This window comes from Primulina tabacum, chromosome 9 (genome assembly GCF_025594145.1).
Source record: "Primulina tabacum isolate GXHZ01 chromosome 9, ASM2559414v2, whole genome shotgun sequence".
In the NCBI taxonomy this organism is placed as follows: domain Eukaryota; kingdom Viridiplantae; phylum Streptophyta; class Magnoliopsida; order Lamiales; family Gesneriaceae; genus Primulina; species Primulina tabacum.
In genome coordinates this window covers 38,100,831-38,126,127 of record NC_134558.1, presented here as the reverse complement: position 1 = coordinate 38,126,127, position 25,297 = coordinate 38,100,831, and the positions used below count along the sequence as shown (strand labels likewise).

Below are 25,297 nucleotides of genomic sequence, written 5' to 3'. Positions count from 1 at the left end.
ACTCAACATTTTATTTTGACAAAAATTTCGATGCACAATAGTCATTTTTTGAGAAGGAAAACAAGTTAAAATTTTGGAAGTTCAAATTGGGACTAAATAGCAATAAACGTGTGGAAGTTCACATCACTTCTTGTATGGTTTTAAAATAGAGTATATGTATATGTACATGATTTTTAAAACATATATCAAAAAAAAATTTAAAATAAATTTTTTATATATTTTTTGATATTTCGGTAATTATATTATTACATGCAAAAAGTAAAACGTGGTGGAACGAGATAATTATATACTTACGACACGCATAAAGAAAACGTGGTGGAATGAGTCAGACCAATGTTGTCTGGGGGTGTTTTTATAATTTTTAAGGCCGCGATTCGAAAAATCTAGTTGAGTTCGTTGAACCTGAGATGGCGTAGTCACCGTCAATTCGTGCGAAGATATACAAATACAAACCGCTCGCGCTATAGAAATGACCCATGACTGTTTCTCTACAGCGAACAAAAACACGATCCCATTCTGTATGTTTGAATTGCTACACTGCGATACGCCCACGTTTGCTGCTCTCCAGCTGGTGTTTCCGGAGTTTGCAGCCTTCTTCATTCTTATCGAGCTTCGATCTCGCTGAATAATCTGTTAGTATCTGTATTGCCTGCTCAATTTTGCTTGTTGGTGTGTTTACCAATTGTTTAGTGTCTCTCGGTTTGGTGTAGCTAGGCGAATTTTGTGTGTGGATCAAAATCAGGAGATCTCAGAGGAGGGGCTGCCTTGCTTTTTCTGTATGAATTTGTGGTTCGTGTGTTCATCTGAGTGTAGGCGGGGTGGGGTTTCAGTGTGGGGGCCTTTCTGTTAGCTTGGAGGCTGGGACTAGCCAACTGGTGGTGCGGGGATGGTGGGTTAGTCACCTGGTGCATTGAAACTCGGTACTGTAAATTTTTCATCTTTGGAAATTGTGATGCTGAATTTTTTTTAATTATTTTCATGAAAATAATTGTTAGTTGTCGCAATCGGTTGGATAAAATATCTTAGAGTTGCATATATGAACTTGGACAATCTTTCCTTGAGCTAGCTCCTGGGTTCAGCCACCCATTCTACTCATAGTTGGGTAATTTGTAAACTCCACGCTCCAGATATTTATTACTAGGCGTGTGTGTCAGTTGTTCCACATCCGTTGGATATAATAGCTGAGAGTTGCATATATGGACTTAGGACAATCCTCCCCTTGAGCTAGTTTTTGGGGTTGAGTAGGTCCAAGTATCAATTTTAACAAGTTTTGCCAAATAGATTCTGAAACTAGGATTTGAAAGATGGAGGGCAATAGACGTGAAATGAAGACCTACATATTTGGGAAGTGAAACTTAGATTTTTGAAATTGCTATAAATTACCGGTGGATACTAAATTTCAATTCACAGAACGACCTGTGCTGCACTTTTGCTATAGTTTAAGAAATTACATGAAAAAAGCTAGTGATGTCTGATAGAAATGTCTCATCTAGCTCTTTGTTCTCCAGATTGAGACACCAGTGTTGGAGTCGGCAGATTAGCGCAATAGACCATACAGGGACATGGGCTGTTTCTGCTTTGGTGCCTCAACTTTGCACCAGAAGAAAAAGAACAAAAATGCTAATCAGTCGACGGAAGACCAAGAAGGTGTGTTCTTCATAATTCAATCTACATTCTTTGTGGTGTTCACTGTAGAACCACTAAGCTCTGAAGGTTATGCATCCTAGTTTTTGTTGAAGATATACCATTTTATGCCCGAGGCAGAGGTTATGACTTCATGATTGCTTTCATTTCCACGGATGCTGATGTTTCAGTCACAAAGCAGCTTCATCATTTTGACATTGTTGCTTTGGCATCTTATGAAAGATGACTAACTTCTAGTTCAAAATTTTTCACCATGTAGACCATGAACTGAAAATTTTGGTTGTGCTGTTGATAGTTTGGTGAGTTGGACGAGAGGTTGTAAGTTTGGAATGCTAAAAAGAACTGTTTGAAGTTATGTAGATGGACAAGGAGGATTCACATTGAGGACCTTATTAAAGGATGTGTCTAATATTTTGATTGTAGCAAGATGAATCGTGTCGTGCCTAAGGCTATTGTGTGCAATCATATTGGCAGTTCAGTGGTGAACCATCTAGAAGTACTTCAAAATATCACCTATGTAACAAGTTGTGAGCTTTGCATCCCTGAACCAATTTTTCAATCATTATGAATATGCCCAATGGTATTTGATTATCAAAATTTAAATGCATGATCAAAATAACTTACAAGAGATGTACCTCATTCCCTGTTGTTATCTGTGTCATTACTGCCACGGATATGTAAATGTTTGAAGTGGATGGTCAAGTGTTCAACATCAGCTTAACCTAATTCTACCGCACGAAATAGGTACTGTTGCCACGGGAAACATGAGTATGAGCTTGCATGTGTAACACACTCGTTGAACTACCTGTAACTCGCATCTATAACATATTTGGGATCTGGACAAGTCCTTTGATGTGCAAACATCAATCTTAATTTAGGAAACAGGTAGGGGCGCCGAAAAAATAATCATGTGGTTGGTTGGTCATGATGCTTATTTCCATTCAGTATTTTTCTTAAGATGGGCCAGAAATTATTACTTCGTATATTGTTTCCTTTCATTTGATTGATTCTATTATATCTGTAGGGCCCCAAATCTCTAAGACGAAGAACTTCTCATACAATGAATTAAGAGAAGCGACAAACAACTTCCAACACAGCAGCAAAATAGGACGAGGAGGTTTTGGGACAGTTTACAAGGTATTAACTCAATGCTGCATAGTTTATATTCATCATGTTTTAACGAGAAACTTTTAAAGGTAAATATCGCACGGCAAGTTTCATCTTTCTGCCAGTATGTAATCTGATTTTCACCGCCCTTTGCTGGTATTAAGATATATCATGCGTTGAAGTTCTTAAGTAATTTCTTCCTGTTGATCATCTTTCTAGTTTATATACCAGAAGGATGTCTTTTAAGCAAATAAACATGCATAAAGGAAATAAAAAATCTCCAAGCTGGTTTTTCACTTAATCTTCGGTATTGTAGGCAGAGAAAATTGCTTCAATCAGTTTGTTTAATGGCATCTTATTTATGCACTATTAAGTTGATGGGACGTTGAAACGTCCAACTATCGTTCCTGCATTATTTTTTTCTTCGTATTAATCCCACTCTAATCTCATAGGGAACTCTAAAAAATGGAAAGAAAGTTGCTGTGAAGACACTTTCTGCCGGGTCAAAGCAAGGAGCGCGTGAGTTTTTGACTGAGATTGACACTATATCCAATGTTAAACACCCAAACCTAGTTGAGTTAGTTGGGTGCTGCGTCAATGGTACCAACCACATTTTGGTGTATGAATATTTAGAGAATAAGAGCATCGATCGAGCATTGTTAGGTAATTTGATAAGAGTCCTGTGCCATTTGAATCTATTTAAAAGATTCCCACGATATCCAACGTACACTGAACATAATACTTGCATGTATTTCAGGTACGAACAGGTCTGTTAATCTGAACTGGGAAAAGAGGTCTAGTATTTGCTTGGGAACTGCTCGTGGACTTGCATATCTTCATGAAGAACTTTTACCTCACATTGTACACAGAGATATCAAAGCTAGTAATATACTACTGGACGAGGACTTCCGACCTAAAATTGGAGACTTTGGATTAGCTAAACTTTTCCCCCAAGATATCACCCACATCAGCACAAAAATAGCAGGAACAACGTATGTCTCCTTTTCCTCTTTGATACTACACCACAACTTATAACGGCATGGGAATCCTGACATCTAATTTGAAGTTGTATTTATTGAAACTTTGAAAGTTATGGTCCTAATTTGTACCTTGGATTTGTTCTAAGCAGTGGCTACCTGGCACCTGAATATGCCTTAGGTGGTCAGTTAACCATGAAGGCCGATGTATACAGCTTTGGGGTTCTAACTCTTGAAGTTGTGAGTGGCAAGAGCATTGGAAACACCAATCACGGAGGAATGCAGAAATTGCTTGTCGAATGGGTGAGGAATATTTGGTTGTACTTTTTTGCATCACCTTTTGTTTTATTTATACTCTGTTAACTGAAAGCAAAAATGAGATTGAGTTATTTACCCTTTGTCCACTCAGTCTCTCCTCGTATAAGTTAGATAAAATGGACTAGTATCTAGGAAGTAAACTTCGTTTCCAGATCTAAATTGTTTTTTTTCCCCTGAAGTTATATCCTTCCAAGCCATTATATTATTTAGAGTTATTTTTATAGTTTGTTCCTATCACTATAACCTTCTCACATCTGTATTGGTTGCTTCACAGGCCTGGGAGCTGCACGAAGAAGGTAAACTGTTGGATCTCGTCGACCCAGAATTGGAATCATTTCCAGAGGACCAGGTTCTTAGGTACATGAAAGTGGCCCTTTTCTGCACCCAAGCAAATGCTAGCAGAAGGCCCCTAATGAGCCAGGTCATTGAAATGCTCTCTAAAAATGTACGTCTTAAAGAAAATCAACTCACGCCTCCTGGTTTCTTTGAAACCTCAGCTCGGCTAAGTGGCACAATGTTTAAGAATAAGTCCTCAGAAGCTTCTACTAGCCATCAGATGAGTACATTTCCCATCACAATCACTCAGGTTACCCCAAGATAACTGAATTTTGTAAATATTCCTTTTCATTATTTTGCAAGGGCGTCCAGGATCCTAAGTTCTGAAAAACCAGTTGCTCGATTATTGGATTCGTTGGTTGGTCGCACCTTGGGATTTATTTGATGGAGTAAGACTGTAAGAGCTGTAGACTTGAGGACGTGTCGATAACCCCAAAAAAGGTTATGATATTTTGTTGATAGGATTGAACGAGTTTAAATTACAGATTTACAGGGCTGTTAATTCTTTTTCTATTCTTTTCCTGGTATAAGAATTCATTACATGGTGTCAACTTTTGATCTTCTGGAGTTTATTGTTTTAAGTAGTTTTCAGTGATATGTACCAAACAAATCATGCACCCCGTCGCACAATTACATTCCAGATGACAAAATTAACGGTGAAGCTAGGTTTTTTTAAATGATGATGACGACGAAATGAGGACTCTGAATAGTAATATGTACAAATGCTATTTAATGAATCAGATGAAAGAAGTAGGCATACACGCCCTTTTCACGTTTAAGAATATGTGAAGACGACAAAATCAAATAGAACACGAATCTCCATCTAGCGTCAAAATTGCTATGGAGAGAGGAATATGTTGGGAATTGAATGGGTAATTTTGAATATACATGATCAATATGTTTTAAAATCAAGTGAGCCTATTTCCAAGGTAATGTTTATACTAAAAATCATGGGATTAATCAATCCCACTTTGCCTTGGTTTTCGATTGATTTTGTTGTCAGTCTCACAGATATGAAGTCTCGAGTTCAACTATATATATCATAGCCACTTTATTTGTCATGAATATCCAATCCAAACACTCGACTCGAGCTACCAATTCATGTGATATTTAGTTATTTTCACCATATTCCGAAATTTAATGGTGATCAAATTGTACATATAACTTGGGATTGAGTCTCACGTGCTTATTCTGAAACAAATAGAAAACACCAATTATTCCACACAAAAGTTACAATACTGGTGCTGCCAAGTCTTTCCTCAAAACCATTAACCCCAATACAGCATGGTACTTAGACATGGCCTTTGAGGAAGTTGACAATAAGGTAGTTCACTTCCTCAGGCGATTGCTCTTGGACAAAATGACTTCCTTCAGGCAAGTACACTATTTCCAGCTCTGGAACGAATGTTTTCACCATTCCGCTCTTTATGTAGTCACCCATTCCTGGATATTTGAAGGCGTAGTCCTTCTCGCCCATTATCAGCAGAGCTGGGACTTCAACTTTTGGATCTGGTATATCAAGCTGCAAACCGACTGACCTACAACGGCATGTACAATGATATATGAGCCATAACCGAAACTGAACCAGATCAATTGATATATACCGTCTTAATCCTGTAACTGCCTATGTATCAATTCCATTGCCAGATTTCTTGTCAAATTCACTCATTATATAGTTTAAGCTAATAACGACTTCTAGTTTATATTTCACACTTGCACAGCCACAAAGGTATCACGAGTCTCACATAGCATAAACAATATTCTCAAAGGGTATTTGTGTTAACAGTAGAAAATTTGCCTGCATGATAGTAGTAAAGATTGATTTACCCATAAGGAACCTGCAGTGCAGTTCTGAAACCTGATTTCTCATACAATTCTCCGTAAATCGCAAGATCTTGCCTCACTAAACCAATGAGGAAGAGGATCCGACGGCCCCACCAAGTCCATGATCTCCTGGTTTTCACCGGCTATCGGAAGTTCACTCTTGGAAAAGAGGATATACACATTCCTAACCACTGTTTTTGCATCCAGTCGACCAAAATCAGTTTCGGCACGCCCAGGTTCCTGTGAGAGAAGTTAACAATGTTGTAAGGGGTACACGACAATACAAAAACCACGTTAAAATGAAATTGGCCAAAAACCATATATGTTGAAAAGAGTAGGTTCAAAACCCTCTCAGATTCTAAAAAATGAAGCTCACACCCTACTCAAAATAATTGTAAATCCAGCTTACTTCAAATTGTGTTTTTAACTCGTGTTTGTTCTGTTTGACCTTCCACCCAAAAAAATATTTTTTTTTAAAGCACCGATGGATTTCACGCATGATGAAGATGATGTGGGCTTTTCGCTTGTCTCTGAAATGGGTTTTGCGGCCATATATTTTCGATGGAGTTTTCAGCCCAATCTTGTTTCTCATAATGCAATTAATCCTGTAAAAATTGTCTCTGAATTAAGGAAATAGAGGTTCCATTCGGGTCAAAATTTGATTCCCAGAATTAGAAGTCTGGCTATATATATATTCATGAAATGAAATAACCTGCCATCTTGACATGTAGAAGCCCTCAGGTAGATCCTGATGATGTATGCGAGGCTGCGGCGGCGCGAACGGCACGCCCAAGGTCACAAACCCAGAAACCCTTTCCCGGTGGAGTAGGCAAAAGAGTGATACCACGGAAGCTCCGAAATCTTTACCAATCAGAAAAACCTGATAGATATCAATGCAACTAAACATTTAAAAAAAATATCCCACAGCTTTTCTAAAACCTCGGGGTGAACCTGTTCTCTCATTACATTGTACCTTGGAGATTGCAAGGGCATCCAGAAGAGCAAGGAGGTCAGCCAAAAGGTCCAAGAAAGATGCCTTTTCGGGTTCCGGGGGCGGGTCGGACAACCCATATCCTCTGTAATCGAAAGCAACAGCTCGGAAACCAGCCTTGGCGACGGCGATCATCTGGTGGCGCCACGAGTACCATATTTCAGGAAACCCGTGCAAGAAAACCACAGGCGGCGAGGAAGAGCTCCCGATTTGAGCCACGTGGAGCTTCAGCCCATTGACTAGTATGTGCTCGTGCTTTATTTCTTCCATTATCGCCTATAATGTTTGTAGATTGATGTAACAGTAGCTGCCAGCGGGAGGTTTAAATAATGTCATATGTGAACAGAGGATGGAAAGAGTTGTGGACTCCCACGGCTACTTTTAATTAACACGTGCTTTTATAGTCAATGGTCAATAATAGTACATAGAAAATTAGCTTTCAAGCTTATTTGAAATACATTTAGGAAGTATGCTTGCCATTTTTTAAATTTAAGTGAAATTATTACGAAAAGTAAAAATTGGTGAAGTTTGGGAGAGGACAACAGAAACAAGAACTAAAGGCCTCTCCCTTGGTAAAATGTTGCACGTTGTATGTATTATTCGTATTCTTCACATAATCATCATTCAATTGTTTAAACATCACAATTATAAAATAAATAATTTGGAGGAGATGCAGTATAGAGCTCTATGGCTGTCCGACACGAAACAATCTTTATGTCAAAGCCTTCAAATCTGACCTGTCGACCATAACATATACGATAATGATAATAGAATGAAACATTCCCTTGACAGAAAATGACAGATGAGCAGGATCCGAAGCGGTGTATATTATTAGATCCAATTGTTTTTTTTTTCCTTATCCTAGCTATAACAAAGAATGTGACTCTATAAATTGAAAGATAAAATGTAAAACCTAAAAGAAAAAGAACATAGAAATCTCTAATCTTAAAATCGAGTTGGACATTTGATTAATTAATAATTTTTTATTTATGACTTTTTCCTTCTTTGATCCGGAGGAGGAGGTCTATGTTTTTCAAATCAGTGAAGTTATTTTATTGGATAGAACCCTAATATATATTAAACTAGAAAAGTGCACGTGCAAATTAAACATGGCTAGTAGCATTTATCCATTGAAACAAATCAAGCCACAAAAAATTAAAAATCATGATCATAGATGATATATGAATTGGAGAAGTTGTCTTATCCACATGACACACTTTTCAATATGCTTCTTGGTTGACTTTTACAACTCAACGACTCTTTGTTGTAGTTTGTTATAGTATGCATATAATAATTTTGGTATACTCAGCAAGTATATGATCATCTTTAACATCTATTATGTTATTTTCAATCCTCATATGGGATCTGACATGCTCGTAGTTTGTTTTCCTATCTCCACATTTTTTCGGTTTTCTACATTGTTTTTATACAATAATCTTATTTTTCCGACTATTTGTTTTGTTGTTGAATGATTTTTCAGTTTTTGACAATTACCAAATACAACTCCTAAGAAAAAATGCTTTTAATCGTGATAGGTTTTCGCTTGTGCTGTAAAAGCTATAACCTACATATTCCTCAATAATAATCAATGAATGGTGCTGTAATTTGTTCAAACATCGTGATATTTGTGATATCATTTTTATATATTTAGTATCAATATTATCAACATATAGCTATAAGGTTAACAAATTTTTAACAATTATTTTGCAATCACTGTGACAAAAATACTTGAAAATCTCTTCAAATGACGATATCTTATAACCGTGTCATCCTTTAATTTGACACAATTCAAAAAAATCATCTCGTTCGTCATTTTTTAGAAGCTTTGGAATAATGATTGCGTGACCATATCATGAAAATATATAATTTCAATCTCATTTGTTGTGTCTAGAACGTATAAGATATATTATTTTTGCCATTTTTGGCTGAGTAGGGGTATTCTTTACCTGAACTATATAATACTTACCGTGTATTTTCAAGATCGTTGAAAGTGAAGCGGCCGATCATGAAACCTTAAGTCTCTTTTCGTATTTTTTTTAAACTTTTTGTGATCGAGAAAAATAATCTATTTCTTTCCCTTGAATATATATTTTGATGATGAGATATAGGTGTCCTGGTGTTTCTTAACCTTTTTTTCACATCCTATTTATTAATTCTGTCTGATATGTATATTTCATGCATGATTTGTAACCACTATGTGTGCTGATGTAAGAATTCTGAAGCGAGTCTCTCTTTTTTGTTAGGTTGGTGACTAAGGCCCGAATCTTCTCGTCTTATAGAATCCACGAGAAGCACCCAGGAATGATCATGATTTATTGTTATTCTGAAAACATTTTCTACTTTAATGTTGTTCACTTATTTTTCTGTGTAATAACTACAGACAAAATCTAACTTTTGACTATAGATGAAACTATTTTCTGTTTTAATAATATGATGATAACATGGACATGACTAAGATGATATCAGCTTTATCATGGATCTTATCAGTACTTTCTGTTTATGGTCGTTAATTGACAGGTTCAAGAGCTAGCAGAGATTGAGTATGTGCCAGAAAGGGCAGAATTAGATGGTGAATTAATTGAAGAATTCAGGAGTCTTTGACAACTTTAATTTCCAGGAAAATGCTGTTTCTGAGGTGAGAATGTGAAGTATCGTTTACTTGATTTGATGTTAATTCTGAGTTCTTGAAACTAAGTACTTTTTTTTTCTAATCCAAATGAATCATACTGTTCTCTAGTGTTGGAGCTAAAAATAACTAACCGTATGCACAACACTCGAAGGATGCATTGTACTCACAACCTACACAACTACACTGCTACACGTTTCATAATTCATAAGTTTTAATATACACATAACAACAGAGCTAGAGTTTAGCTTGTTCTCCTTCACTTGATCTCCTTTATTCAAGAGCATTCACTTTGCAATAGCCAAAGATTTATGAAGTTTCTTGATTAAGTAGCTCTACCTCGATGTCTATATTATTAGTGAAGAGGATCGGTCTCAATTTCATCAGCAAGTTCTCTTGTAAGCTTGTCTGCTCGGTCATCATGCCCACCTGCAAATGAATAAACTCGGAATGCAAACTGAAAGGACTTCCATAGTATTTTTTCAGGTCTGCTATTTCTCCTTTCACATTTGAATTCACTATTTTCTTGTGAAATGGCATTTTTCTTTTCCTGCATATCACCGGCATACATTTAGTTCACGTCGAGAGAAGGCGAACTACAAAAGCCTAAACTTAAAGAGTGGGAATGACTCATGCTGACCCGACCCCTTCTCCCTATGTTACTGCGTCTAGCCACTTGTTATTAAATGTTTATTGTAAGTTTGAAATGTGCAAGAACAAGTTTGATCTGAGCTAACCTTTAGTGCCAACTCCATGCAACTTGAAGATAGATCCACCATCAATTCTTTCACCCGTAGAAGAATGCCAAAATCAAATTTAATCTTATGGCCCTGAAATTTCTTGGCTTCTTCATCTTTTGTTCGCTCTAATGCATCAATTTCTCCCTTGATCTGGATGTCATTACAAGGTCTTAGTCACAAGAATATTTAACGGTTAACTTATTAGTAAATCTTATTACCTTATTGAAGAAACTCTCAGCCTTGTCCAGGAGTTGGCGAACAGGCGAAACTATTGGCCAGTTCTGTAAAGTAGAGGCTATTGAATCTAGTTTGGAGTATAGTGCTGCAGCCATCCTCAAAGCTTCCAACTTTTTCGTTGGAAAATCTTCAAATCTTGCTAGCACCTGAAAAAGTTAAATTCATGACCTGATTTTGAATAATTCTACAGCAAAACCAAGAAGGAAAAAAATTTGTCTAAGCAAACCTGAGTTTCATCTGTTAGTTTCTCCAGGTGAGATTCTACGTATTTGTAGAATTTCAGAAGCTCGACCATGTCAGATGTCTGAAACGAACTAATTGCATTTTTCACCTCCTTGATTGATTCTGCATGAATCTTGACATCCTCTTCTATTTTTTGGAAGTATGCAGACCTGAGTCAACAGGAAAATAAGTTCAAATTTTATATCACAATAAAATCATACCATTTACTCTAAAGCATACCAATATATGGTAAGGATCGAGGATCGAGACCTTTTTGTCATCTCTGCCAATGCATCAGCCATTCCCTGTTTTCCGCCAGAGGCAGCTCCAACTCTACCCTTTCTTCCTGACACCTTAACATCTACATTCGAACCTTCTACTTTCCCCTTGAGAAGTCTATAAAGATTACCCATCTGGGATGATCTCTTCAATTTCGAGGCAGATTTCATGAGACGAAGGTTCTTGGCACCACCAAGCCCTGGTGGGGGTGGAGGAACAGCTCCTTTTGCCATCGGCGGAGTTGGTGGTTGTGCACCGTTTCTTGGTGTCATTCCTGGTGGTGGAGCAGATACTATTTCACTAGACACCACATGGGGTTGCGGTGGTGGTGGAGCATATACTCTTTCACTAGACATCACATAAAGTGGCGGCGGCGGTGCATCATTTCTTGATACCATTTGTGGTGGTGATGGGGGTTGAGTAGATACTGTTTCACTAGACATCTCAGGGGGTGGCAGCGGTGGTGGAGCAGATACTCTTTCACTACACATCACAGGGGGTTGCAGTGGTGGTGAACCATCTTTTAATGCCATTTGTGGTGGTGATGGCGGTGGAGTTGGTACTAATTTTTGAGATTTCACACAGGGTGGTGGTGGTGGTGGTGATGGAGCCAATTTTTGTAATGTCATAGATGGAAGTGTTAGCCCAATAGGAGGCAATGGTGCCACTGGAGGTTGTGTTGGTGGAGACAATTTCACCAATGTTTCTTTGATCGTGTCAACTTTCATTGCGCAGTCTGGGCTATCAACATCATTGATCCTCTCTATAATCTCAAGATTGTGGTTAACCTCATTTATATCGGCTCCTCTCGTTTTGCATCCCTCATCCTCCTCTCCAGTCTCGCTTAATTGTACAAGGTATCTAGGATCTTGAACAACTTTGTGAGGGAACATGTCGAGAGAAATGTGCTTGACATCAATGGAGTTCAGTTTTCTGATCTCCAGAACTCTGGGTCTAATGAGCAGAGTCAGAGAATATGGTGTTTTCTCTATCTGAGTTGAGGCCTTCCATGGAAGAACTGAAGTTGGCGTTTCAGGAGAGGACGAAACAGACATTTTACTTTCCGAATAGGATTCAGAGAAAGCCTCTTCAAATGTAGCCGTTCCACATCTAGATTCTCTCCTCTCTTCGTCCTCATCCATAGTATCAAATATTCGTTCTCTTGCTAGCTTTATCATTTCATCAAGCATTTCTAGCGCTGGTTTCAAATTTCAGAACAAGAAATTTAGTCGATAAGATATACCGTATGTTTTTTTCTAGTCTTGAAACAAAATGGTGCAAAATGGTGCATATGATAGATACCGATTTGCTCCAAATCAGCGTGTTCAAATTCCATAGACGAATCATATTTGCATTGGATCACCCACTCCTCTTTTGCCCATAGATCTCCTAATGATTTTAGAGCATCACACAAGAGTTTCATAGCCTGTTATAGCTCAGAGACTTTTACAATGAATATCCGCAACCTGTTTGATATCAAAGCGTGTAGGGTAATGGAGTGAATCTAACCTTATGCATCGTTGCATGTTCAATTTCTAATACTGGCACATCTCGGTTGATACACGGATAAAGTTTAAGAAGATCCTTCACGGTCAATATGAGCAGCTGTCGGAGAGATAAATTTAACACTTGAGTTTTTGTGAAGAGAAAATTATTCTGACTTTCCTAAAAAAATACAGAGTTCATTAGAATAAAAGGGTCTTACCTCGTTCACTGAAGCCGAGCCAACACAAGGAGAAAGATCAAGTAAATCCCTGAAACTAGAAATCTTGTGCTTGAGTTCTGTTTTCGTTGCCACCCCATATGAGCTGCTGACTTTCGTACTTCTGACATCCATTGCAGAGGATTTTCTTGGCCCTGACTCCAGTATTTTTGGCTGCGATGCCACTTTGCTTACTTTCGACTTAGATTTATTCTGTCGAGTCATTTTATAACACACGCGCACATGAGAAATAGATTTAATGCGAAACCGAGTACAGAATTTCGAGGAAGCAACGAACATCAATCAAATTGTGGGGACAACCTAGTATCAGGTATGAAACCAAAGGTAATTCTGTCCAGGATCAATTTGTCATGATTATTATCTAATTTGTTTCCCAACTTTGGTTATTTAATGTGTAGATATCCAAAAATATGTTATTCCTTCTCATGTAATTTACCCAGAAACTGTGATATATATACAATCACAATCAACATGTGCATGAAATTGTCAAAGCGTGTATTCTTTGGAAAAAACCATTACAGACCTGAATCCATGCAAATGAAAAAAAGAACTTCAATTCTTTATGCATAAATTATATTCCAGAAAATAAAAATCAAGTGATTTCTTATCAAAATTCATGAATATATCGTGGCTACAGTATGAATCATGACTATATATGGTAGAGCATCCGAGGGAGGAAGAGCCATGCTAAATAAATGGGAAAAAAATCCAAACTTTTCATCTTATGAGCATATTTTCGTTATGGGTTCGCGCTTGACGACAACATAATGGTAAGGGAAAGGTTAAAGAGAGAGAACATTAAAAGCAACTGGAAAGAAAAATAAACCTGATTTCTAAAATGCTTCTTGCGGAAGAAGAAAGGCGCAATGCCACAAAATGCTCCAATCGCCATGGCTGACTAAATGCAACTAATTTTTATAACCAAACTGTAAGTTTCCTCGGGTTTGACAATATAACCCACAATTCTTTGACCAAAAAATATTTACAAAATTAAAACAACTTAAAAACCTACAATTCTACGGATGAACCATTCAAATATGTATAAATTATTTTTTTTTTAAAAAAAAAGAAAAGTGCGTAAAAAAATCAATGAAGTGCAGCTACATGGTTTGTGCATTGTAAAATCTTCCATGGACAAATTCTCCCTTTGTTTTCAGAGAGAATGTGATCCATTTTGGAGAATGTGATTCTTGTTTTTCTTTTATTTTTTGGAAGATGGATTCCTGATTTTTAAGGAGAAAGCTGAGTAGGAGCTTTCTTTTCGGGTTTTATTGGCATGATCTGTCGTTATGTGATTTAATTATTATCTTGAGCTATGTTTACTGGATAACTTGGGCGAGCGTGTGACAACGGATATTTGCTAACTTATCCAAACATTATATATACTAGTTACTCTGCACACGCGATACATGTAGTGTACAATTTTTTTTATCATTATCGATAGACTACAGTGAAATTTGACAAATTATGGAGGGACTAAATTGATACATGAATGGTTGAAATAAAAAATAAAAAAAATAAAAATGTGTGTTGAAATTAAAAAAAAATAAAAAACAAAAGTGTAATATTAGTATCATATAAGGGTAAAATTAGAAAAAAAAAATTGGTGTCCTCTTTAGGTAGTTATTATTATGTCCTCAAACTTAATAATATAGTATAGATAGTATAGATATATATATATATATAAATTTATTTATATTAAATAACAGATTATTAAACTTACTATTTCACATATCGAATACATAATATAAATAACAAATAATCAGGACATAGATTATTTTACGAGTCAATTTTGTGATATGAATTTCCGATCCAATCCATATCACGATAAAATATTATTTTTTATGTCAAAAATATTGTTTCATGATAATTATGGATCTGATCAACTATCTCACAGATAAAAATTCGCGAATGAAACGCTCTCATGTGAGTTTTTTTTTTATATGTACTCACTATTTATACCTATATAGTATATTTGATGAAGAAAACTTTCATTGACATCAGAAATATTTATGATGACTTTTTTTCCTTAGTTTAAATATCTAATATATTTAGTAATTTTTTCAAATATTTAATATAATTTACTGTATAAATTTTAATTAGTGATTTGCTTCGTTTTACACTACAACACATACATAGTGCACGTGTTGTAGCTCAAATTATTTTTCACTCTGACACCGATCATTCAGTATATCGTGATTATTCGCAAATTACGTTATCACAAAAAAAAAAATTATATTTATAAAATTCTAAAGTTCAATTTTAATGTAGAGATGATGCATTTATTTTTAAGAAAACTTTTACATAATTACATCTAACAATATTGTTGGGATGTCAAATTTTTCTTTTTGGAATGATAATACAATATATATATATAAGATATGTATAATTATTATATAAAATATGTACGTCGGTAGCTTAATTAGTTTGCAAGTCGTCGTTTGAAATATTCAAAGGTTGACATTCTGGCTCGAATAACATCACCAGCTATTTAAGAAAAAGATTTAGATAAAAACAAAACAATAATAATAAATATATAATTAATAGTCAATTAATAACAATACGATACATGACAATATAATGTTGCTGGTATGTCAACAAAAACACGAGTTCAAGTACTTCTTTTTGTAGTAGGCAAAAACTTGTGTGAAACGGTCTCACAGATCGTATTTTATGAGACGGATCTCTTATTTGGGTCATCCATGAAAAATTATTACTTTTTATGCTAAGAGTATTACTTTTTATTATAAATACTGTAGCATTGACCCGTCTCCCAGATAAAGATTCGTGAAACCGTATCATAAGAGACTTATTCTTTGTAGTATAATAAATTAATGGAAAAACCTAATACAATTTGTTGGTCTCTTTTGATGTAATCTTACAAAACCAATCTTCAGTTTTAAAGATTGATTGATACCTTGCAAAAATTGACTGGTAAAAAAAATTTATATATAAAATTATATTACTTATTGAAAATTCAAGTTATTTATATAAAAAATAACGCTTGTACTTGTTGCAATCGCCGTGTAATTCGGATATTCATAACTTTAGATGACTTTGATATTGACTCCTAAATTTTATTACATGATCCAACCAACCATGAGTTTCTTCATCCTCGACCATTCTCGAATTTTATTACATATCTCCCTTGTATTTTTTGGCATGAGAAAAACATATGCTTAAAAAACTCGATCGACACATAACTCATCTAGAATATATAATTGACGATACTTTGTTAGAAATTTCCGGTTAGCAAAAATCCTGAAAACTAATCTATGCTTTGGGAAGATACCTGACTTCCAAACCGGGGTTTCCACGGCCATTGCATAGGTCGGGTGAAATTTTTAACCTCAAATCAATCTGTTACATCCATTTCCGAATCCGACCCCATCACTTGAATTCTGATTGGACAAATAAGAGCTTACATATAAATAAAATGTTTTACTACTATTAAAGCGCAAACTTATAATTGCACATGCAGAGAGATGTTGCTGAAATCCGCGATGGTAGCTGGGAGGTCGGATCTTCGCTTGGAGAGCTCGGATCACACCTTCGAAAGGTAGCTGGGAGGTCGGATCTTCACTTGGGGAGCTCGGATCGGACCTTCGAAATCTGGAAGCACAAACATGAGTGTTAGAAGGGGGCCGGAAGGTTGTTCCGGCGTAGTCCCACCGATGCTCAAGTCAGAGAACGGAAAACTGAGATAGTAATGTGTGTGTTGAGAGAATGTGAATATATGAATGAATAAACAATGAACGAAACCTGGTATTTATAGGAGAACGATAGAGTCCTGATTTGGTAGGTTTAGATCCTCATAATCTTGAAAGATTTGGTTAGATCTTGTGCCAGATTTGGTTAGATCTTTAATGGGTTTTACCTTTCTGGGCTTTGATTTCTGTGGGCTATGCACTAATGCTTGAGTAAGAGCTCTCGTAGGTATGAGCATGTCTGAAGTCTGGACCCTATGGGAGCTCGGCGTGGACGTTTCCAATCACACCGATACTATAATCTTGGAGGTCCGCTAAGCTTCATGTTGGGAGGTCGGCATGGGAGCTCGGCTGACCTCTCTAATCGGCGGAACTGCTGATATGGGAGGTCAGCATTGGATGACCTCCCAGATGACCTCTCATGCTTCTCTGAATGCCGGGTCTTCAACTAGATGGGCTACCGAGAGCGGACCGAAATCATCCTCGATCCGAGAGTATCACAGAAAGAAAAGGGAAAATAGAAATAGTAAACTATTATTTATTGATGTGGGCAAACAGCAAGAAGCTTAAAAAATCGACAAATATGTGTCAACGAGAATTATCACACAAACTTTCACACAACTTGTTTACGTTTTATACAAACCCGACGTAAATTTAATAACAAATGCTCTTCAAATTACCAAGGAACAAAACCCATCCAAAAGATCTAAATTTCTGGGTTCATCCTCTCCCCAGTGGAAAAAGAATTATAATCTCACGACATTGCTCATGCACCTGTGCATTTTTATTCAACACACGTATCCGTTTTTGTTTTCTGAACAATCTAAACCAGATGTAAGACTGGGTAAATGAATGTGGAATGCAAAAACAGGAAATGATACAGTACAAGGAGCTAGGCAGAATGAATGGAATTCAGAGCATCGATGGATACACGTCGAATTGAGCTCAAAACATCTCACGTCAGCATTTTCTTGATAGGTGACAAGATGCACTGATTTTCTGCTTTGGACCGTGTTGTAGGATGACTTATCTTTAAAAATTCATGCACGGTGGATTGAGGCCTATTTTTTAAGCTTTGAAAGAGCTGTTCTACTTCTTAGCAACTGGAATTTTCTTAGTTGCTGCAGGAGTCGAACCTTGAGCAGTTGTTCTTCCAGCAATTCTCTTCTGGCGCTCAAGCAACAATTCTTCCTTTCTTCTGCGCTCCTCTTCCTCCTGCAAGGAAAAAATACGCATCTTACGCAATGTCAAACAATAATAATGGAGGATGATAAAGAACAGTCTGAATCATTTTGAAAATACATGCTTGTCATACCTTTTCAAGCTTGCTCTTTTGAACCGTTGATCTACTCGAGGAAGATGTTTTCTTGCTCTTGGACAAAGGGTCGGTCTTACTCTTAACAAGAGATCCTGACAAAGCTTTAGGATTTTTTGCAGGGAAGCTTAAAGTCTTCTTGCCATTGGTGCTCTTACCATTCACAGGAAGTCCTTTTCCCACTTGACCACTGGCTTTAATGGTTGGAGATTTTTTATCAGCTTCAGTGAAAGAAACTGAAAGTTGATAATCCATTTCTGGAGTCCATGATGCGCCCGTTGAGTCCTGCGACTCCCTAACAAGAAACATACAAAGGTCATCAGGCTCAATGGATGTAGATTTTTCAACCCTGGAAATATTCGAATCTCCGATTCCGGGATATGTCGATTTTTCAACTTCTGGGACCATGCTAATATCAGTTTTCCAGTCAGAAACATAAGCTTCATCAACTGCTGATCTAGACTGTATCATGAAGGAATCATCAACCATGGGAGTTTTTACAGCTGTTTCTTTTTTAATGAAGCCCCCTTCATAGGGTGCGGTGTCATGATAATTAAATTCTACTCGTTTAATGTCACTTGTTCTTGAAACTTGGGACGGATTTGCAACAAACCAATCTTCGCCTTTCTGGTTTTTCAGAACAGAAGATTCGGCAGCAAAATCTGCAGGAGTTCCCAGTTGGCTTGTTCTTGATTCCTCTATTTGTCGTGAAAACAATGCACTCTCATCTTGAGAAACAGTTTTCTTTATACCGGGCCGAATATTTTCACCGTTCATAAAATCTGACATGTCTGTTCCATCATAGTCTCCACCTCTCTGAATGGCAAGAACAGAATCATCAGCATTCAAAGGTTGTTTCTTAATTTTCTCTGATTCAAAGTCTATAGGCGTGCCATTAGAAGTTGGCTCCTCGTGACTCATCAGAAGATTCTGAAAAGCATCCCAAGTACTAATTACTTTTCCTCCCGAAATATTAGCTTCGAACCCACTTTCTGGATCTTGTTCATCGTAACCGTTCAGATCCATTCTCCACATGGATTCCCCGTTGCCCTTTATTTTTACGTGCTTTTGCAAGTGCATTGTCTACCCCCTCTCTAATGGAATCTTCATCAAATGGAAAAGCCCCTCCTAATGAACCGTCCGATATTTCATTCTCCTCTCCGCTGTGCCTCTGGGAAGTTATGTAATTTATGTTTCGGATGACGACTGTTTTGGAGGACTTTTTCTTGTTCTTTGTAACATATCCTTGCCCCTTTGAAGAATGCTTCAGGTCACTCTCTTTAGCATCGTTGGAATCAGTCCCAGAATAGGAGCCACTAGATTCAGTTTGTTCATCCTCTTCAGATGTATCAGTTCCTTTTGCATCCACAGATTTCTCTTTCTTCTTGTGTGATTTCCGGTTTTGATTATCTTTGAACTGTGGAACAATCCCACCAGGAGATGGCCATCCCATTTGCCCTGGATAATATGGCTGCATCCCTGGAAAAGGATAACCCTGGAAGTTGTACATATATTGTGGCATCTGGTTCATCCATTGTAATTGTGGCTGAGGTGTCTGTTCTGGTGTGGGTAGATTACTCGCTGTGGGAGAAAACTTTAGAGATTTAACACCATACCAATTGTCCCAGAAAGGTCCAAAATAATATGATAATATCTAATCACAAAGTTCTCATAAAACAGTAATCGTAAATGATTAAGAGATTGAGAGGATAAACATCTCAAACTAAGCATTAACAGACAAAAACATCCAGTCGAGCATTCGAACAAACAAAAAGAAAAGAAGTAAAAAGTACCTTTACTTCCATCTGAAATTGGAGTGGAAGCCAAATCAGATAGAGTTTCAGACAAGCCAATGGAAATACCGTTGCCGGGAATATTTTCACCTGCGAGCAAAATTCCAGGTGCTCCCATAAATGAGAATTCAGTTGCAGCAGATGCTTGCATTGCAGCTAATTCATCCATCCATTGGTCATCCTGAATGCTTCTGCTTGTATAGCTCCTTAAAATCAATGGATGCTTCTCTATACAAAGAAATTTTTTGATAAGAAAGACAAAAATTTGTTCAAAATCCGCCTCTAACAATATAAGATAATGCTCATTAAAAAGGGTTACTATTCAAGAAATAACTCTTATTGAGGAAAATATTTGAAAGATTAAAGAAATCAATATCCTAGCCTAGCATTTAGGTTCTTATATTTGGGCCAGACTACAAATAACTGACACATGAACTTTGTTCCACGATTTAAAACATGTAGAGAAACAAAACTTATTTGTAGAACAAGCGATATAACGAAAACAGTAGATAACAAAAATTAAGCATTCTTTTTCCTTCTGCAACGACTTTGAAATGAAAAGACCAAAATAAAAACATGGATATTGTAAGCAAATAAGGAAATAAGTTTTGAAGCATCTGTAAGTGCGCGCACGCACACACACAAAAGGAAGATCAACAAAAGTTCACCTCAAACGTGTGGCTCCAAATGTGTCTGCAAAGAAAATGAGATCATCAATTGTGTCCATTTCATATCCTGCCACAACTGCACGAGCATAAGCCATGGCTTGCTCTTTCTGGAGTAATACTTTTCGAGTATCCATAACACGTTGAAGGCGAATCCTACCCAGAACAACACCTCATTGATTCAGATAACAGAGCTATAAAATACAGTAGTGATGCACTATATTTGACAAGTTGGCAGATCAGATACCTGGAATTTTCTTCTGGAGCAGCCCCATTAAGTCCTTCTTCAGAGGATGACTGGAAGAGCCACGAGGAAATATAACGTGTCATGGGGAAAGTGACAAAGATCTTCTGAACTACTAACCAATTAATAACATCAAAATAAAAATACCTTTGAGGAATTGACTGACTTCTTCGTGATCCCATCAGCAGCCGATAAACTTCCTACTGATGAAACAAGTAACTTGGTAAATAAATAAACAATCCAACACTATACACACAGTGATAAATCAAGATATCGCCATCAGACTTGAAGATTGATAAAAATGTTTGCCAAGAGTGAAACATCACCAAACTAGAAAGCGTGAAACATGTTTTAGGTTCAAATTTTGCAGTTTCATGTAAAAGGTAACATAAACTTCATATCAGGACCCTATTTTTTCACAAAGGGAAAGAGAGAGTGTTCACCAATGTACAAGTATACCATATACTTTCAATGAGCAACTTACCTTCCCCTGGATGTTCTGTCACCTCTTTCTTAAGAACTTCATTAGATTGAATTGCACTTTCAATCTGTGAAATTTCTCGTTCTATTCGAACAACTGTTTCAAGAATTTCAGGTGTGCTCACAAAGCGCACAAATCTGCAATGAAAGGGAAAAGAAAGCAAGCTTGTGTTAGTAAATTGTGTCTTCTTTGAGACGCATTATAAAACCTCTCATAAAACTCATTGAAGAGTATGATCCCAACCCTAGAAGTGACTTCCTATGATATGGATCTCAAATTTCATCTTCGACATTTGTAATTTAGTCACCTAAAGATGGTTACCTACTTAAGTACTAAAATCTATCACCACTTTCAACTAAAACTATTGCAATTAAACAAGAACCAATGGACATTTCACAGCGACAGAAATATATTTTTCGATATTGCATCAACATCTGGACATAGATCTCCTTGAGTGAGGTTCGAAAGCGTGTTAAATTACCTCTGAAATGTGGCTTTGGTGAACCATGAAGCATCATCAGCAGCAGGTGGACGAATTTTTATCGAATACCCACCTTTTGAAATCTGATCTTTTGCATATTTCAAGTGAGAGATAAACGGTTCCACAAGTCCAGATGCAATTTTCTCACTTGTCTTCCCAGAAAACACCACAAGATCGCATCTTTTTCCAATTTCATCAAATCCCACATAAAAAAGCGAACAAATTATCAAAATTTCACCTAAAGAACTGAATGAAAACAACATTTAACGATATTTGCACCAAAGAGGACAGCAATAAAAGTGCACCTTGTTCTTGTAGGCGTGAGCTGAAACAGAGCATAGTCAAGAAGGGTCTCCGAATCCATACTCACGATCAAGAAAGATGGCGAATGAATGAACTTCGAAGACTGTAATATGTTACGTGTACGAGTTCATTGAATGTGACATTTACAACCTTTTCGGAGTCTTAACTGGATATGAGAAAAAGCCAGCGAGAATTGATGCAGCGGCCCACATGGGGACTGTGTGTTAAACTGGTGAAAGAGAAGGCAATGGAGTTGGAAATTGGATCGGAGAGTTTGATTAAAGGAGTGGTTTTCTCGATTGAATGATACGGAAATGGGACCCAATCTTCACGTTGTCCCCATCTCTCTCCATTATTTCGCAATTACTGAGTTAATTAGGTTTGAGATCGAACGGTTTCGACGAGGACGATCCATATATGAGTTTGATCTGAAAATAAATAAATAAATAAATAAAAATTTAGTTCAGGAAATTAAACTTTTTTTTGGCAATATTTTGTTTTTATTCTTTTATAAATTTATATAATTTATTACAAATATACACACACACACACATATATATATCAGAGCTTTTCTTCCACCTTTGTCTTCGTAATTTATAATATTTAATTTAATTTTTAAGAGTCATTATTTTTAAAAGGAATGTGGAGTCGTAATTAAGTATTGAATTAGACAAAAAAGGACATTTTAACATATAGTGTCACTCACTAATAATTAGAGGAATTAATGAAATGTTTGATTTTTCGTACAAACATTTTCTTAGGTGCTTAGGTCGCATAGCCCATACCCATTACAATGCTTAACATGGTTCGTAGGTTACTGAGTTAGCATGAGAGGTTTATCCAGTATACATCGAATGATAATATGACTGATTGGACAGTCTGCGGTTCTTTCGTCATAAAAAAAGACTAATATATTTAAAAGATTTGCAACATATAATTTTACATGTCTAAGTTGAGCTACTCTTGGTAGATAAAAATTCGAATCATCCAAGAATTTTTCGAAAATTAACCTTCGATAGAAACCATTAATGATGATAACCCTGCCTAGTTAATCAGTGAACCATAAATAAATACAAGTTGTTTGGTCCCACGAATTGGAGACATGTTGGTTGGGTTATCCTTGTCCCTTGTAGGAAGATTGGTAGAGTGCACAAAATAAATCATTGTTATCTTCTTAATTTAATGCTATTATCTTATTGGTCATTTGAAAATTGATAAGATTAACTACTCTACAATAAGACAAATTAACTATGACTAGCTTTTTGAGTTTGGATCAAGTTTAAAAAATTCTATTGAAACCTAAGAAAAAAGAATCATAATGAGAAAAGTGACCCAATAAATGTAGGTTTCTAATTTTTTGTATGAAAAAATTAATTACCAGATGAGAGAGACGGGATACAGAGACACAATAAATATATATATATATATATATATATATAATCTAATATCTAATCTAATATTATTATAAATATATGAGTTTGAATTGTGAGCTTACTATTTTACTCTTTCATTTATTTAATATATATACACATACACTCTGTATATGGCCTATTATATATACATACACTCTGTATGTGGCCTATTTAACGATAAAGGGACGGGATACAGAGACACAATATATATATATATATATATCTATCTATCTAATCTAATATCTAATATAATATTATTATAAATATATGAGTTTGAATTGTGAGCTTACTATTTTACTCTTTCATTTATTTACAATTTGTTATGTTTATGAGGTTCTTTAAGTAATTTTCTATGTTAATTTAATATGATCATTAATAGTCTACTTAATTCAATCAATATAATTATTAATTTGATTTTACTTTTAAATTTAATTTAATTTATATATTTAAAAAAATAATAATATTATATCTATTTTACTTTTATAAATATACGATTTTCATTTGTAAACTTACTATTTTACCATTTTATTTGTTTTATAAATTGTCATGTTCATGAGGTTCTTTAAATTATTTTCTACATTAGTTTAATAGGATTATTATTTTATCATTTTGTTTGTTTTATAATCTGTCATGTTCATGAGGTTCTTTAAATTATTTTCTACGTTAGTTTAATATGATTATTAATAGAGTACTTAGTTAAGGTATTTATTATTTCAATTTTACTTTTAAATTTAAATTTAATTACTTTAATTATACATTGACATCAAATTCATAGAAAAGTACTATAATAAACTTTAATTATTCATTTACATCAAATTCATAGAAAACTACTATAATAATGTTATAAATTAAAAATTTGTTAATATTCCGAATATTAAGGTAATAATGGAAAGACGAATGTAGATAAGTGAGGTTGAATAAAATTAAATTATTAATAAAATTAAAATCATATAAAACATATTTTTCTCATTTAAAATAGATATATTTTTAAACTACTTATGTATCAACATAGATACATAATTGAGAGAAAAAGTTTGTATGTAAGTGATTTCAATACAAATACAAATATTTAGGTATTTAATCAATTTCGATATATGATGCTAAAAAAATATACTTAAATAATATATTATCTATTAATAATATCTATTAAATATATGACTTTCAATTGTGAGCTTACTATTTTACCAATTTTTTGTTTTACAATATTCATCATATTCATGATGTTATTTAAGTCATTTTTTATATTAGTATAAAATGATCATTAATAGTGTACTTAACTCAATCAAAATAATTATTAATTTAATTTAATTTTAATTTCTTAAATTTATACATTGCAGTCAAATTTATGAAAATCTCTATCATATTAATGATAGATAATAATGGGAAGACGAAGGGAGATGAGACGGATTGAATAAAAATAAATTATTAATAAATATTAAGTTCATATAAAAATTCTTTCTCCCATTTAGAATAGAGATATTTTCAGATTCTTTATGTGTCAATTGAGATACGTGATTGAGAGAAATGTTTGTATGTAACTGATTTCAAACACTATTTTTAAGCCATTTGGTCAATTTTTTATATATGCTGCTAAATAAATATTACTAACTAATATGATTCATTTGTCATTTAGTGTTCTTGCAATGAGATGAGTTTTTTACCCTAGAGGTAACATGTTTTATTGTTATATGTCATTTGTGTTGATTATGTTGTATGAATGTCATATAAAATGTCAGTATTTCTAAGAAAATAAAATCGTTTTCAAAAAGAAAAAATTCTTCGTCCAGAAAAAGAAACACATGAAAAACAAAGTGTACACAATTCTCATTCTATTTATAATGGTATGAGAATAATTCTAAAGCTTTGTGGACA

General features: G+C 35.3%; 3 protein-coding genes, 1 long non-coding RNA gene and 1 pseudogene across 8 annotated transcripts; 2 read left to right on the top strand and 3 right to left on the bottom strand.

The window, feature by feature from the left end:
- The first annotated feature begins 376 nt into the window (after nt 1-376).
- Nucleotides 377-4,992, top strand: LOC142555905 (cold-responsive protein kinase 1-like). Of its 4 annotated transcripts, XM_075667044.1 has the most exons (9): nt 377-632; nt 711-920; nt 1,509-1,647; nt 2,669-2,781; nt 3,204-3,414; nt 3,509-3,743; nt 3,881-4,031; nt 4,321-4,467; nt 4,544-4,992. In XM_075667044.1, the coding sequence occupies exons 3-9, from the start codon at nt 1,563-1,565 to the stop codon at nt 4,550-4,552; spliced, it is 951 nt and encodes a 316-aa protein (XP_075523159.1). In that variant the 5' UTR covers nt 377-632; nt 711-920; nt 1,509-1,562; the 3' UTR covers nt 4,553-4,992. The 4 variants fall into 4 exon arrangements, with proteins under 4 accessions (XP_075523159.1, XP_075523158.1, XP_075523156.1 ...); XM_075667043.1 differs by having other exon boundaries at nt 715-920; nt 4,321-4,992; XM_075667041.1 differs by having other exon boundaries at nt 4,321-4,992.
- Nucleotides 4,993-5,515: 523 nt separating this feature from the next.
- On the bottom strand, nt 5,516-7,554 carry LOC142556706 (epoxide hydrolase 2-like; annotated as a pseudogene).
- Nucleotides 7,555-9,097: 1,543 nt separating this feature from the next.
- LOC142555904 (uncharacterized) lies at nt 9,098-10,137 on the top strand. Its single transcript, XR_012822468.1, has 2 exons — nt 9,098-9,832; nt 9,935-10,137. It is a non-coding gene; the product is annotated as an uncharacterized LOC142555904 (long non-coding RNA).
- Nucleotides 9,998-14,274, bottom strand: LOC142555903 (uncharacterized). Of its 2 annotated transcripts, XM_075667039.1 has the most exons (9): nt 13,851-14,274; nt 13,007-13,216; nt 12,811-12,906; nt 12,604-12,727; nt 11,293-12,499; nt 11,027-11,192; nt 10,782-10,946; nt 10,561-10,713; nt 9,998-10,373 (listed from the first exon to the last, which is right to left on the bottom strand). In XM_075667039.1, the coding sequence occupies exons 1-9, from the start codon at nt 13,914-13,916 to the stop codon at nt 10,179-10,181; spliced, it is 2,382 nt and encodes a 793-aa protein (XP_075523154.1). In that variant the 5' UTR covers nt 13,917-14,274; the 3' UTR covers nt 9,998-10,178. The 2 variants fall into 2 exon arrangements, with proteins under 2 accessions (XP_075523154.1, XP_075523155.1); XM_075667040.1 differs by lacking the exon at nt 13,851-14,274 and having other exon boundaries at nt 12,604-12,690; nt 13,007-13,021.
- Nucleotides 14,275-17,255: 2,981 nt separating this feature from the next.
- On the bottom strand, nt 17,256-22,375 carry LOC142555902 (COP1-interacting protein 7-like). Its single transcript, XM_075667038.1, is given in 11 exon segments — nt 17,256-17,946; nt 18,047-19,028; nt 19,072-19,627; nt 19,840-20,020; nt 20,022-20,067; nt 20,508-20,660; nt 20,752-20,801; nt 20,896-20,951; nt 21,233-21,366; nt 21,711-21,890; nt 22,016-22,375. Coding segments are annotated over 11 exon segments (2,523 nt in total). The 5' UTR covers nt 22,075-22,375; the 3' UTR covers nt 17,256-17,820.
- Nucleotides 22,376-25,297: the final 2,922 nt, after the last annotated feature.

What these genes read in the sequence shown, in the direction of transcription:
- LOC142555905 (XM_075667042.1), top strand. Translation starts at nt 1,563, where the DNA reads ATGGGCTGTTTCTGCTTTGGTGCCTCAACTTTGCACCAGAAGAAAAAG. An exon ending in GTCGACGGAAGACCAAGAAG is followed by an intron (nt 1,648 to 2,668) that starts GTGTGTTCTTCA and finishes TTATATCTGTAG; the next exon opens with GGCCCCAAATCTCTAAGACG. An exon ending in CATCGATCGAGCATTGTTAG is followed by an intron (nt 3,415 to 3,508) that starts GTAATTTGATAA and finishes CATGTATTTCAG; the next exon opens with GTACGAACAGGTCTGTTAAT.
- LOC142555903 (XM_075667039.1), bottom strand. Translation starts at nt 13,916, where the DNA reads ATGGCGATTGGAGCATTTTGTGGCATTGCGCCTTTCTTCTTCCGCAAG. An exon ending in AGAAGCATTTTAGAAATCAG is followed by an intron (nt 13,217 to 13,850) that starts GTTTATTTTTCT and finishes ATGACTCGACAG; the next exon opens with AATAAATCTAAGTCGAAAGT. An exon ending in TTGGCAGAGATGACAAAAAG is followed by an intron (nt 11,193 to 11,292) that starts GTCTCGATCCTC and finishes CTGTTGACTCAG; the next exon opens with GTCTGCATACTTCCAAAAAA.